The sequence below is a fragment of the Ovis canadensis genome, chromosome 19 (genome assembly GCF_042477335.2).
Source record: "Ovis canadensis isolate MfBH-ARS-UI-01 breed Bighorn chromosome 19, ARS-UI_OviCan_v2, whole genome shotgun sequence".
NCBI classification, from domain to species: Eukaryota; Metazoa; Chordata; class Mammalia; order Artiodactyla; family Bovidae; genus Ovis; species Ovis canadensis.
Window position 1 is genome coordinate 68,227,486 of NC_091263.1, and position 15,487 is coordinate 68,242,972.

Sequence of the window (15,487 nt, forward strand, 5' to 3'; positions counted from 1 at the left end):
TCTTTGCAACCCCATGAATCACAGCACGCCAGGCCTCCCTATCCATCACCAACTCCCGGAGTTCACTCAAACTCACATCCATCGAGTTGGTGATGCCATCCAGCCATCTCATCCTCTGTCATCCCCTTCTCCTCCTGCCCCCAATCCCTCCCAGCATCAGAGTCTTTTCCAATGAGTCAACTCTTCGCATTAGGTGGTCAAAGTATTGGAGTTTCAGCTTTAGCATCAGTCCTTCCAATGAACACCCAGGGCTGTTCTTTAGAATGGACTGGTTGGATCTCCTTGCAGTCCAAGGGACTCTCAAGAGTCTTCTCCAACACCACAGTTCAAAAGCATCAATTCTTCAGCGCTCAGCTTAAGAAAAAAAAATACAACTAGCAATTCCCTTTGCCAGAATAGAATTAATGGCTCAGCTTAGAGAGGGATTTAACTCTTGCAATGAAAAGAATGGGATATAATGATTCTCTCTGACCAACATATGAAAGAAATCTGACAGGGCCGATGTCCAGTGCTGGACAATTTGATCCCTAGACAGAATAAGAACCCTGTATTCATAAACCTCACAACCTGAGGAGGCCAGGAAGGAAGACCTGTCCCCACTAAGGACAAGCTCAGAGAGCCATGGCTGAGCAAGGAATGGAGTGGATAAAACCCGCTCCCTGTTCTGCTATCTCAGAGCTAACGATGGGGCCCCAACCCTCGTCTTAGGAAATGATTAAGCTGGGAAGAACATGGGGGAAAAGCAACTGTTTATCTCACTTTCTGTAGCCGATTCCAAAGCAGCTAAGATTTCTCCATGAAAACACTATCCGTTTGACATCTCACCTGGGATGCCGCAAAGATCAGAGAAAATCAGAGAGAGGCCAGCATGACATGAACAGCCCAGAGGAGGAGAGCACCCTCAGAAATGACCCTGTATGGAATGCATGGTGAAGGATGCTAATTCCAGTAAAAGCCAAATGCAGGGCTACCACAGCAAGCAAGCTGCATGGGGTCTTCTTCAAATAAACCCAGCCATAGGGATTTCCCTGGTGGTCCAATAGGTAAGACCCGCCTCCCAGTGCAGGGGACACGGGTTCGATCCCTGGTCTGGGGAAGACTCCACGTGTTACGGGACACCTAAGCCCAGGAGCCGCAGCTATTGAAGGCCGTGTACCCAGAACCCTGCTCTGAAACAAAAGAAGCCACTGCGGTGAGAAGGCCACTCACCGCAGCCGGACAGAGGCCCCACTTGCCGCACCCAGAGAGAAGCCCGCACAGAGAAGGAGACCCAGCAGAGCCGTGAATAGATGCAGAGAAACCCAGCTGTGATCACAAAGCAAGGTAGGAAACACTGCTTCCAATAATTAATTTATTTTTTTCTGCCAATGCCTCCCCCGCCCACCACATGATCAATATTACCTTGTTCACCTGACCCTACTCACCATGTCCATGATCAGATGTCCACAGAGAAAGCACCTGTCAGCGGACTGCTGGAAACCAGAGTACTGCAGAGAGAAGAGAAAAGGAAGTTCAGCCCAGGCGGGGCAGAGGGATCTAGCTACTTCCCCGCCAGCCTCGAGGATCACAAAGAACGTCTTAGAGAGATGTGTCACTCTCTACAGGAATCTCTCACGTCTCTGTGGACGACAGTGTGGTGAATTACAGAATACCCTCCGCCACAGGAGCCATTACAAACGCTGATACCGCTCATCTCTCAACAGCTGCACCCAGGCATCCATGACCAGCCAAGCTCTGCATAAGAGGCTGTGCAGAGAGCTAGCAGCCTCTAATCCAGCAGTCCTCAAGACTCATTCCCTGGCATCACCTGAGAACTTGTCAGAGTGCAAATTCTTAGGCTCCATCCCTAACCTACTGAATTGGACAATTGGAAACTAGGGGCAGGGGATGAAGGGCAATGGCAATCTGGGTCTTTGCAAGCCCTCCAGGGAATTCTGATGCATGCTCAAGTTTGCCCTAAATTTGCAAAACAATTCTGCAAGGTATATATTACACTGTTTCTCAAATGGAGACAAAGCAAAGCTCAGAGAGGTAAAGTCACTTTCTCACGGTCACATAGCCTATCGGGGGTGAGGATGGGATTCAAATTCAAGTCTGGGTCTGGTTAAAAAGCCAGTGCCTTGATGGAAGCATACGTACTACCACAGGTAAAATAGATAGCCAATGGAAATTTGCTGTATGACTCAGGGAACTCAAACTGGGGTTCTGTAACAACTTAGAGGGGTGGGAAAGGGTGGGAGGTGGGAGGGAGGTTCAAGAGAGAGGGGACATATGTACACCTATAACTCATGTTGACGTATGGCAGAAATCAAACCAATATTGTAAAGCAATTATCCATCAATTAAAAATAAATAATTTTTTTAAAAAGCCAATGCCTTTCACAATCAGCTTCAAAGAAACCGGATAAATATGATTTACCTTATCTTGCCAAAACACATATACACACACACACACAGAGCTGGAATCTGGAAAAAAATGAGGAACTCACCTCAAAAAACAGACTAAATATTACACACTGGAGGATACTAGAAGCTTAGATATTGCAAATACAATTTAACAAGGGACAGGTAATAGAAAGGAAGGAAAAGAAAAGGGAAATTTTCTGGAGCCCGACACCACATAGTGCAGGGGTTTGCTGCCCGGCACTTTCTGATTCTAAGGGTAACAGTTCTCTATTTTTTAACTTTATTTATTTCTATTTTTGGCTGTGCTGGGTCTTCCTTTCCGCGTGTGGGCCTTCTCTCGCTGCAGCAAGCGGTGCTGCCTGGCCCTTCCTGATTCTAGGGGTAAGAGTTCTCTATTTTTTAACTTTATTCATTTCTACTTTTGGCTGTGCTGGGTCTTCCTTTCCGCGTGTGGGCCTTCTCTCGCTGCAGCAAGCGGTGCTGCCCAGCCCTTCCTGATTCTAGGGGTAAGAGTTCTCTATTTTTTAACTTTATTTATTTCTACTTTTGGCTGTGCTGGGTCTTCCTTTCCGCGTGTGGGCCTTCTCTCACTGCAGCAAGCGGTGCTGCCCGGCCCTTCCTGATTCTAGGGGTAACAGTTCTTTATTTTTTAACTTTATTATTTCTACTTTTGGCTGTGCTGGGTCTTCTTTTCCGCGGTGGGCTTTCTCTCACTGCAGCAAGCGGGGGCTCCTCTCCAGCTGTGTTGCATGGGCTTCTCATTGCGGTGACTTCTCTTGCTGTGAAGCATGGGCTCTAGGCACATGGGCGTCAGCAGTTGAGGCGCACGGGCTTAGCAGTTGTAGCTCCCAGGCCCCAGAGCACTGGCTTGGCTGTGGTGCACAGGCTGATCTGCCCTGTGGCATGTGGGATCCTCCAGGACCAGAGAAGGTCTTTATTTCTGCTTGAGATCCAGCCTTGCTCTGCCACCCGGTGGTCCCATGGTTTCTGTGGGGCTGGCCCCCCACGCTAGGTTCCGAGGCGAGGACCTGGTCAATCAGAGCCTTGCATGCCTCCGGCACCCATCACTTTGCCCAGGCATGGGCAGATGACCCACCCAGAGCCCATGAGACTCTAGGAGGAGGACAGGCACTCAGCCCAGCAGATTTGAAGCTGGGAGACAGTCAACTCTGGTATGGCACCACCATCTGACTATCACATACACAGCACCAGCGACTAAAGTGAACACGTGGGAGGAAATGACCCCCCCACCCCCGAGGGCATGCAGGAATGTTTCCTTGGGTTTGCCTGCCCGTTACTGGCAAACATGAGTCATCATGAGTCAACCCACACGTCCATGAAGAAGCCGGTCATCCTACTGACCGGGCATGGCTCCTTGCCTGGCGCTGTGTTAGGGTCTAAAGATGAGAAGGTGAAACACCGTGTTCCTCCCTCCCTAGGCACTTTCAGTCAAGTCAGGGGAGACTTGTAAATGGACAGGCAGTGCGCTAACCGCTGGCTAGAAAAGGCCAAGGGCAGCAGTACAGAGGAGGAGACCCACTTTGAGGCCAGGGAACATGCAGGCTGTCAGAGGATCTGGGCAAACAAAGAGGGAAGGCATTCCAGGCAGCAGACACAGCGCAGGCTCCAGCACACAGGGTGGGACATGGGCTGCAGAGAACCACTAGCCCCAGAGTGAGTAAGACGAAAGGCTGCAAGGGAGGCTGCCCGGAGCGCAGGGAGCCTCCGCGCATGAGCCGAACCCTGGCGCCCAGCCTGGGCGACGAGGCCACGCAGCAGGGTGCAGGCAGCGGGGCCACAGGGGCCTGAGAGCGACGCGGTGGCACCGGTGCCTGGCCGCGCTCTAGGAGGGAGAGGAAGGAGGCGGGGTGCAGCAGGAACCTAGGGCCCTGGTCTCAGAGACGAGGTCCCAGGCAAGGCGGTTTTTTGGCTTCAAGTGACTCTCAAGGGAGTGGGAGGGCTGGGGGGCCAACCCTGGGCCTGCCCGGTGGGCAGGGAGACCGTGAGCAGCTGGCCTCAGAGGTGCCCACAGGGCTGGAGTTCAGCTCTGGGACAAACTGGCGCATGGATGGACTTTTCAGCGATGGGAGAGGCAGAATGAGACATAAGGGGGGCGTGGACCCCAGAGAGAGAGCTGGGTGCAGGGCTTCCCAGGGGGCTTGATGGTAAGGAGCCTCCTTGCCCATGTAGGAGGTGCGGATTCCATCCCTGATCCAGGAAGACCCCACATGCTGCGGGGCAGCTAAGCCTGGGGGCCACAACTACTGAAGCCCGCATTCCGAGAGCCTGCGCTCCTCAACAAGAGAAGCCAGCGCAATGAGAAGCAGGGAAGACCCAGTGCAGCCATAAATAAATAAAATTAAAAAAAAAAAAAGAGCTGGGTGAGATGGGCAAGGCACAGGAAGTCAGGCTGAGTGACCGTGAAGTCCCTGAAAAGCACAGGCATGTCATTTGCCTGGAAACGTGGGCCACTCGCCTGCTGCTGCAAAAGAAACGACTGGACCCCTTTTTCCAGCGACGTGGCCTCCAGGGGGCGCTGGGGGCGCCACAGAGTTAAACCACCTGCCAGGCCTGCTTGGGTGACAGACTCACCAGGAAGTCTTCCTCGCAGAACACTTTGCCGTTGACGAAATAAAAGGCTTTTCCTCTCAGCTTCCGGCCTAAGGAGAAAGCACAAAGGCAGGGTGAGAAGAAAATGTTCACGGGCGCTGGAAAAGGAGGCAAGAAGGGCGAAATCTTGTAAAGCAGAAATAACCAAGCAGAGAACAATGCCAACTATTAGCAACAGTTTCTGGTTTCTGGAAGGTGACGTGGCCCTTGGTAACAGGCAGACTCGGGCCAGAAGACGGGGCCTCTGATACGGTGCCACCTGGCAGGCTGACTGGGGAATCCTCCTGTACCTACTCCTGCCACCTCCTCTCTGCTGAGAAAGAAGCCACTGGGACTCTGGGTGAGAAGACGGCACCCGCGTGCGGGGGGAGCATGCGACAGTCTCCTGTGACGCTGCCGTTTCCCACAGGACTGGGGACCCTCACCTCTGAGATGTTCTCCAGGGCATGCTGGAGACAACCGGTCAGGAAAGTCCTATAAACTGGTCAGCTCTTATTTTGCTTACTTTCACGTCTTTTCTCATCTGAACGACAGAAAACACACGCTGAAAAGATGACGAATGTTCCTGTTTTCTCTTGATCTCAATGGGGTGGGCGGGAGTGGGAAAAATTCAAGATACCCTGACTGCTCAGATGTAACTTTAGTTTCCAGAGAGCTAGGATGCTGACAAGAAGTGTACTATTTATCAACTCTTTAGATCCCTTGTGAAAAAACAAACAAACAAACAAACAAACACCTGTTCAAGGTAAGTGGGAACATCTTGTTGGGGGACCTCGAAGCAGCAACCCCAGGTCTAAGAATATTTCCAGGGCCACGCACAGAACATACCCGACAGACTCCATGGAAGCTTCAGAAACTGAATAATTTCCAAACACTAGTGAATCAAGGCCCTTAGGCCTAGCTCACCTGAAAGCAAAATCACCAATGTCAAAAACACTAACAGTGCTCGAGACACACAGAGATCCCCCCGTACACAATGGGTGTCCTCGCCTGTGACACCCCAGAGCAGGCAAACAGTACAAGGTAACTGGGGAGACGGTGCTAATGAGGACTCGTCAGAGCTCAGAGAGGACTCTGAAAGCATCAACGCAGGGGAAACACCACAAAAGCGGAAATAAATCCAACTACCAAAGCAAACCTCCAGATACACTAAAGACCTCAGACTTTCTGTGAAACACAAAAGTTACTGTGTTAGAAAATACAGGCGACTGTCTTTGACTTTGGCAAGGTAAGGATTTCCATCCAGTGACCTTCCACTAGTAATGGGCTTCCCTAGTAGCTCATTTGGTAAAGAATTTGCCTGCAATGCAGGAGACCTCGGTTCGATTCCTGGCTTGGGAAGATCCCCTGAAGAAGGGATAGGCTACCCACTCCAATGTTCTTGGGCTTCTCTGCTGGCTCAGCTGGTAAATAATCCACCTGCAATGTGGGAGACTGGGTTTGATCCCTGGGTTGGGAAGATCCCCTGGAGAAGGGAACGGCTACTCCACTCCAGTATTCTGGCCTGGAGAATCCCATGGACTGTATACTCCATGGGGTCGCAGAGAGTCGGACACAAGTGAACGACTTTCACTTTCATAGTAAGCTCCTCAGGAAGGCCCTGACCCTCTCCTGGCCTCATCAGACCCTTTGTGTGCTGTTAGCTGCTGCCAGATTCACTGTTATCTCACTGTCGCCCAAACCCTCTGATTGGTTCCTGTAGAACAGTTTAATGCTTGGAGCATGTGCTACATTCCCTCAGGATATAACTGTAATTTTAACTCAGCCTTGGGCTAAGCGGGCTCGGTAATCATCTCAGTTCAGTTCAGTTCAGTTCAGTTCAGTCGCTCAGTCAACCCCATGGACTGCAGCACACCAGGCCTCCCTGTCCAACACCAACTCCCAGAGTCCACCCAAACCCATGTCCATTGAGTCGGTGATGCATCCAACCATCTCATCCTCTGTCGTCCCCTTCTCCTCTGGCCCTCAATCTTTCCCAGCATCAGGGTCTTTTCAAATGAGTCAGCTCTTCGCATCAAGTGGCCAAGGTATTGGAGTTTCAGCTTCAACATCAGTCCCTCCAATGAACACCCAGGACTGATCTCCTTCAGGATGGACTGGCTGGACCTCCTTGCAGTCCAAGGGACTCTCAAGAGTCTTCAACACCACAGTTCAAAAGCATCAATTATTCAGGGCTCAGCTTTCTTTATAGTCCAACTCCCACATCCATACATGACCACTGGAAAAACCATAGCCTTGACTAGACGGACCTTTGTTGGCAAAGTAATGTCTCTGCTTTTTAATAGGCTGTCTAAGTTGATCATAACTTTCCTTCCAAGGAGCAAGCATCTTTTAATTTCATGGCTGCAATCACCATCTACAGTGATTTTCGAGCCCAGAAAGATAGTCAGCCAATGTGTCCACTGTTTCCCTATCTATTTGCCATGAAGTGATGGGACTGGATGCTGTGATCTTAGTTTTCTGAATGTTGAACTTTAAGCCAACTTTTTCACTCTCCTCTTGCACTTTCATCAAGAGGCTCTTTAGCTCCTCTTCACTTTCTGCCGTAAGGGTGGTGTCATCTGCATATCTGAGGTTATTGATATTTCTCCTGGCAATCTTGATTTGTGCTTCTTCCAGTCCAGTGTTTCTCAGGATGTACTCTGCATATAAGTTAAATAAGCAGGGTGACAATATACAGCCTTGATGTACTCCTTTTCCTATTTGGAACCAGTCTGTTGTTCCATGTCCAGTTCGAACTGTTGCTTCCTGACCTGCATATAGGTTTCTCAAGAGGCAGATCAGGTGGTCTGGTATTCCCATCTCTTTCAGAATTTTCCACAGTTTATTGTGATCCACACAGTCAAAGGCTTTGGCGTAGTCAAGAAAGCAGAAATACATGTTTTTCTGGAACTCTCTTGCTTTTTTGATGATCCAGCGGATGTTGGCAATTTGATCTCTGGTTCCTCTGCCTTTTCTAAAACCAGCTTGAACATCTGGAAGTTCACAGTTCACGTATTGCTGAAGCCTGGGTTGGAGAATTTTGAGCATTACTTTACTAGCGTGTGCGATGAGTGCAATTGTGCGGTAGTTTGAGTATTCTTTGGCATTGCCTTTCTTTGGGATTGGAATGAAAACTGACCTTTTCCAGTTCTGTGGTAATCATCTAACTGAGGGCAATAAATTGAATAGAAGGAAAGCAAGTCAGGGATGAGAAGACGGCTACAACGCAGCATTAGTATCTAAAACGCATAAAGAACATCAATAATCCTTAGAAAAAGACAAGTATGTGTGTGTTTGTATACCTAGATAGGGATAAACACGCAAAAATAAATGTATGCTCATACATACATGTAAACCGAATGTCAACCGTCACCTCTGAGTAAAGGCAATGGTGATTTTTGTTAGTTTTCTCCCCCCCTGTAATCACTGCGTATATCATTTTTATTGCCTGAACAACAAACTTTAATGGACTGAGAGAGTGTGAAGGGCAATGGAGCGTATGTTAGAAGTCCTTAGGTCTCCAAACTTTCCTTCTGTCCTCCCCTCAGAGTTGTTCTAGGAGGTTCTCATTATAGAACCTTCACAAGCACTTCCTAACTAAGTGAAGTCGCTCAGTTGTGTCCGACTCTTTGCGACCCGGTGGACTGTAGCCTTCCAGGCTCCTCTGTCCAGGCAATAGACTGGAGTGGATTGCCATTTCCTTCTCCAGGGGATCTTCCCAACCCAGGGACTGAACCCGGGTCTCTCGCACTGTAGACAGACACTTTACCATCTGAGCCACCAGGGAAGTCCTTCCCAATGAAACTAGACTAAAAAGAACAAGTACCCACAGCTCAATGATTTCAGGGTCCCTGTAACAGAGCCCTCTGACATCCACAGAAGTTTAATTTAATGATGCTACTGACTTACTATTCTCCCCCTCCATAAAAAGATTCCGGAGGACTCAGAGTTTCAGAAAGGAAAGTGAGAGCTAACAAGAGTATCTTTTCCACCTTGTGCCCCGACCAGGCTCAGGGTGAGCACTAATGTGCGGCTTCCGTACAGCCAAGGCGACAAGCACACAAAGAACCCGCCGTTAGGAGCTGCCCAGACATTCAGGAGAACAGTCCCCCGCCACACACACCGTCTGGCTGCAAGTCTGCGGCGCGCCCTTGCTTTGCTCTGGGGTGTCCCAACCAGGACGAACCGGTGCGGACGACAGCCAAGGAAGCGAGGCTGCAGCTGCTAAGGAGGCCACTAGAGGGAGCCAGGAGGTGGCCTGGAAACGCACAGGAGTTCTCAGAGAGGGAGAAAGCTTCTGAGCCAAGGCGTGGCAAACACCCAGCTCTTCTCTTGGAATGGGATCCGGGACGTTCTAAGGAATCTCGGCAGGAATTAGCTTTTTGATTTAATAGAGGGCAGATCACCTCTCTTCCAAAAATCACAGAGGAAAACGATCACACACGCCAAACTCAAACCCTGTAGCATTCTAAGAAAGATAAATGAAAGCTTTTTCACATATGATAACAAAGATTTTTTAAAACAGTCACATTTGTTTGTGATGGCCGTCACTGCATATTTCCGTAAGCTACAGAGAAGACTGGTAAAATGATAAGCTCACCCTGGAGAGGAAACTCTTGAATTATTTATCTCTGACTCAGTGGGGCTGTCTGGGACTTAGCTTAGGGAATGAATCAGAAATATGAATAAATGTTTACTTGGATCCAAACTGGCAGCCTTAGAGGAAATGATCACATAAAGCAGAGTACATTTAAATGTAACATGTAGCCATTTAAAATACCCTTCAAATAAGTGTTTCAGTGGTATGAGAAAATGCTTTACTAGAGGAGAATACTCAAATTACGTTAGTAAGGGAAAAACGCAAGCTAGATACCTGCCCGTGCATTTACAGCACAATTCCATTTTGGTAACCTATACCCACACACACACCATTGATGTTAAAAAAAAAAAGAAAAAGGAAGACTGCATACTGAAACGAATAGGTTTTAGCACTGGTTGATAGTACTACAGGAAAATTTCACTTTCTATTTTATATTTTTCTTTCCAAAACTTACCTAATATTATATAGCACTGACAGGCTTATTCAAAGGAAATTTCACTTACCACTTTATGCTTTTCAATATTTACAAAATTTTTCCATTATTAAATACAGTAGAAGATGGTATGAGAAATTTCACCTTCTGCTTCACACATTTTAAATTTTTCTAGAATCATGTATTCATAATCTGAGAAACAATACTGTCTTCTTAATTTTCAAATAAAACTCATGTAATAATGTGAAAAGTTAAAAAAAAAAAAAGGAAGATTCAATTACGTAATGAAGAAATCTAAAGAAAAAAGACTGGAAAGGAAAACTGTCCAAGAATGACAGTGTCTCTCGGTAGACATACATGGTATCTGAATGACTGTGGAGGGTGAGGCAGGAGGTCACTAGTGGTTTGCTTCTTTATACCCTCCTAAACCTCCCCAAACTCAGTAATGAGCAGGTGTCAGTTTGATGATCATTCTAAAATGTGCCCAACTGGCCAGACAAATCCTCTCCCTGCCAGGTCCCAGAGCTGAGGAGTCCCATGTCCAGACGCCAGAGGCGGGGGCAGCAGGCAAAGGCTGCATCTCTATTTCCTTTATTACCAAAAATATATAAAGAAACAAGGACTTCCCCCACAGACCCAAGAAGGTGGGGCCTTCCTCTGCTTTGAAGGACTCAAACTCTACTTTTCACGAAAGTTTTAAAAGATCCACTCCCCCCACAACCCCGAGTTTAGAAACTGACTTCCACACCCATAGTTAGTTTGCATTTTGTCAAAGTGAGAGAAAGCAACTAACATCTGTTGATGGCCTCCTGTTGTTTCAAGCACCGTATTTAGAAGTTTCATACACTAAAAAAAGTTTTTAAAGTGTCTGAATACACTGCCACACAGGTTATTACATCATTAGCCCCCTGCTGTTCCCACCTTCCACGTTCCTTTCAGAGACATTCCACAAACCACTCCCTGCCTCCTACTCCAGGATGCACTCAGCAGGGAAATAATTCACCAAAGAATCAGGCCGAAACAGGACCCATCACGTGTCGACATCACGGAGCCGTGTGGGGACGCAGGAACTGGGGATCACTGGACACGACAGCCAGGGATATGCGGCCGGCAGTCTGGGCTTCCTCTTCTCTTTCATAAAGATGCCATGTGTTGTTGTCAACTCGCTCTGGCGTGTCTGACTCTTTGCGACCCCATGGACTGCAGCCCACCAGGCTCCTCTGTCCGTGGGATTTCCCAGGAAAGACTACTGGAGTGGGTTGCCACTTCCTCCTCCAGGGCATCTTCCCGACCCAGGGACTGAACCCTGGTCTCTTGCCTTGCAGGTGGATTCTTTACCATCTGGGCCACCAGGGTACTTACAGGTCAAACAATATCATTTCCACTTCATACATTAGGAAGGCTCAGCGAGGCTCGCCCAGGTAATGAATGGGCAGGTTGGAAGCCAGGCTGTCTGATGCTGACGTGTGCGCTTGTTCCATTGTACCATGAGCCCACCTGCACAGTTTAACACTTGCTGAGTACACACCGCCATGTGGAATCCAGTCTCTCTCTCCCTACTAGGGAATGGGGAAGGGCGTTTCCATTTTTTAAAGTTCTTTCTATGTACTGGGCATTTTACCTACCCTGTATCCCTTTAACTGTCTTGACAATTCTGTAAAAATCCCTTGTGATGGCACCCATGTGGGATATAACTTGACCAGTGACAACCCCCATCTTCTACCCTAGGCATACTGAAGGAAGGTAAGGCCACGCAGAAAACAGCAAGCAAACTCATTTTGAAAAGCAGGGAGGCAGAAATAAGGTATTCTCCAAGCTGAATCACTCTAGATCTAGCCAATGAAACAGACACCGATGAACTGGGAAATTCCTGGAATCACAGCCGCTGTCCTTAAAGTTCCAGGCAAGTGCAGGACCCCGAACCATCCTCACTGACAAATAAGCTAGAGCAGCCGAGCACCACCAGGTGGCGCCAGACCACAGCCAAGACGGGACAGGCAGGAACCACACAGCAGGGCTGAGAACTCCAGGCTGGTGGGCGTTGGAGGTTAGCTGGGGTCATCTCATTAAACTCAGCAATAATGTGACCCCAGACATTAAGCAGTTTAACTCCACTTATGGCACTGTATGCAGTTTCACTGAGTCTTCATGTTGCAGATGAGGAAACAAAAAGCTAAAGGGGTCAAGAAAATTTGGCTGTCTGGCCAAGGCCAAGTACAAGGGCTGGGGTTTGAACCCAGGCCTCACAAGAAACCCACTCCAGGATTCTTGCCTGGGAAATTCCATGGCCAGAGGAGCCTGGGGGGCTACAGTCCATGGGGTCGCAAAGAGTCGGACACAACTGAGGGACTACACAACTCACTGGTGCCAGGTGAACACTCTTTCCATCGCACTATACTATCCCTTTGCCCTGGAACAGGCTGTGGGAGGGGAAGACGGCGGACGTCTAGACCTTCCCAATGATACTTCTTCCCCATGTGACTCCCCTGAGTGGTGGTGACAAGCCGCAGTCCTCACACTTCCGATGGTGGCACGTATTTGGAGCCAGCAGAGCCGTGCCAGAGCTCACACAGACCAGGAGACAAAGCAGAACGGCCACGGTGTGAGCACAAGCAAACAGGCCTGCGGTTCTCAGACGTCAGCGTGCTTCAGGCCACCTGTCAGGTGTGCTAACACACAAGGTTTCTAAGGCCCCTCCTCAGAGATTCTGACTCAGTAGTTCCGGGAAGGGCCTGAGGATCCGCCTGTCGGACGACTTCTCAGGTGCTGTTGACCGTGCCGGTCCAGGGACCACACTTGGAGAACCAGACTTGGGCTGCGCCTCGGGCCTGTCTCTGAACCAGCATCTCCACTTGAAGAGACTCATCTTGGTCCAACAAAAGTGCTAAGCCCTGGACCGGGACTTCCCTGGTGGTCCAGGGGTTGAGAATCCACCTGCCAACGCAGGGCATGTGAGTTCCATCTCTGGTCCGGGAACTAAGATCTCACACGTCACGGTGCAGCTAAACCCGTGTGCCACAGCTACTGAGCCCGCTTGCCCCAGAGCCTGCCCCGCCCTAGAGAGACCACCGGAACAAGAAGCCCGCACACTACAGCTAGAGAGTAGCCACCGAGCACCGAGCATCGCAACTAGGGGAGGTCCGAGCAGCAACGAAGAACCTGTGAGCTGCAGGTGAGACCCAGCGCAGCAAAAATTAAGGACCCAGGCCATTCCTGTAACAATCAGCATCAAACACAAAGCTGTTGAGAAGGAAGAAGGTATGTCGGGTTACATCTTTAGTTTCAGAATCATCCTGCTTCAAGCAGAGGAAGCCCCTGAAACGGGAAACAGCTGGTGATATGCACACGAAAAATATTCCAAATGAAGAGTTTTTCCAGAGCTATGGAATATAGTAGTCAAAGTTGCTCTTTATTTTCCGATCACAACAATAGCTCATAAAATATTGACTAATACACGTACACACTCAGCAAGAATCCATTCCAAAAAGCCACTTCCCGTAGATGCAGTGAATGAATATTTTATATACGTCTACAGGGGCATCTTCAGATGAAAAACGTGGATAAAGTCAGTGTAGTTTAGTGAAGGAAAGAGCAGCTGAGGACAACACGAGAGAGGTCAGCCACTTAGTGTGACAAATAAAACTAAACTCGCAGTACTCACCATTCTTCCTGATTTCTAGAAACAGAAACAGCTCATCTATTCTGGAAAACTAATTGGCCCTTAGCGTTAAGGCCTTACCGCAAATTTGTTTCCAAAATATCTCCCTGAAAAGTAACAATGCAAAGTTTTCCCGACAATGAAGATACTTGCTGAGAGACGTAAAAACCAGCAGTCCTTCAGATATGTTTTTATCGTACTGTTCCAGCTGGTAACTTCTACCTGAGCCATCCACAGGGGCTACCAGCCCATGTGTGGCCATTGATGTGTAATGCTCGATTATTCAAAATAACATAAAAAATTCAGTTCAAGGGCTTCCCGAGTGACAACAGTAAAGAATCCTCCTGCCAATGCTGGGGACGTGGGTTCGATCCCTGATGCGGGAAGATCCCACGTGCCGCAGGGCAGCTAAGCCCGTGCGCCACCACTGACGCCTGTGCACCCTGGAGCCCGTGCTCCGCAGCAAGAGAAGCAGCTGCAATGAGAAACCCACACATCACCAGAGAGCAGCCCTGATCGGCGTAACTGGAGAAGAGCCGTGCACCAGTGAAGACCCGCACAGTGAAATAAACAAATCCTTTCTTAAATTCAGTTCAGGAGGAGGAAACGGCAACCCACTCCAGTATTCTTGCCTGGGAAATCCCATCGACAGGGGAGCTCAGCAGGCTACAGTCCATGGGGTCGCGAAACAGTCGGACACGACTCGGCGACCAAACGAGAACAGCGTTTCAGTGCATAATAAAATAAAATGTCTGCTCAAAAAAAAAAAAAAATGAGTTTAAGCTTCCTCAAGCAGGGTCTGGGGAAGGAGCGGCAGGCATCACGTCACGCTTCGAGGGTGGACGAGGAACATAAGGCATTCCAGCACAATCAGGAGGAGGAGCAGAAGAAACTCGAGGAGCTAAAAGCAAAGGGCAAAGGCCCCAGGGAAAGGCCGCCCGGCCACCTGTGGAATTAAGAAATCCGGCAAAGAGGAAGCTATTCCTTGTGCCGAGGCAATGATGAGCCTTCGTTCCATTCCTGTGTAAACATCTGGATTCACTGCCGTAACAGCTGTTGCCACATATAGCTAGAATTAAATGTTGTCTTGGAACCTACTGTACATTTCAGAATAAACTTTTGTAAAAAAAAAAAAAAAAATCAGTTCAAGTATTTGAACAAGTACATTTCAAGTCCCCGGAGGCCACTTGTGACCAGGGCAGCTATGGAACAGCTGTGTCATTCACAGAGGCCTACCTGATCGACTTCTGCTTTCCCAGAACAGGTGAACTGTTAGAAGGCTTTGCTAGTAACAAAGCAACAGAAAGAAACCAAGCAAACTGGCTGGGTTCCGATGAACAGTCCACCTGGATTCCAAAGGCTCACGCCGGCCCAGTGGGACGAACATCAGAGCAGCAAAAGTGGAAAAGCGCTCAGGCTGGGGTCCGCGGCTTCTACTTCCCAGCAGTGAGAGGCTGACCGGTCACCTACACCCCTGGGTCCCTTCATAGAAGGTATCGTGGAGAGGACAAGGTTAGGGATGACAGAGGGCCCAGCACAGCACCAGCGCATACTAAGCATGTGCCGTACGTCACTGCTGCCAGGACCCCATCGAACACCTTCAAGGAAAAAAATCCCCTCCACCTCCGTCTCCCTCTTTGTCCAAAACCTCCAGATCACTGCTGCTTTCTCAGTTTTTCTGTGGGCAAGGGCCAAGTCTCGGGGGTTTTGTCTTTCATTTCCATCTGCCAGACTTATTTTCTCATAAAATACAATAACGTGGGGAAATGAAAACATATGAAACCCAAGCCCCAATTTGC

At 48.9% G+C, this 15,487-nt stretch overlaps 1 protein-coding gene across 1 annotated transcript in view; it reads right to left on the reverse strand.

Moving 5' to 3' along the window:
* LIMD1 (LIM domain containing 1) overlaps positions 1–15,487 on the reverse strand; it is a 73,260-nt gene that overhangs the window by 12,818 nt on the left and 44,955 nt on the right. Inside the window, exons 3-4 of the mRNA XM_069560887.1 lie at positions 4,998–5,065; positions 1,425–1,487 (exon numbers count right to left, since the gene is read on the reverse strand). Coding sequence (XP_069416988.1) covers positions 1,425–1,487; positions 4,998–5,065 — 131 coding nt within the window. The remainder of the gene's footprint in view (positions 1–1,424; positions 1,488–4,997; positions 5,066–15,487) is intronic.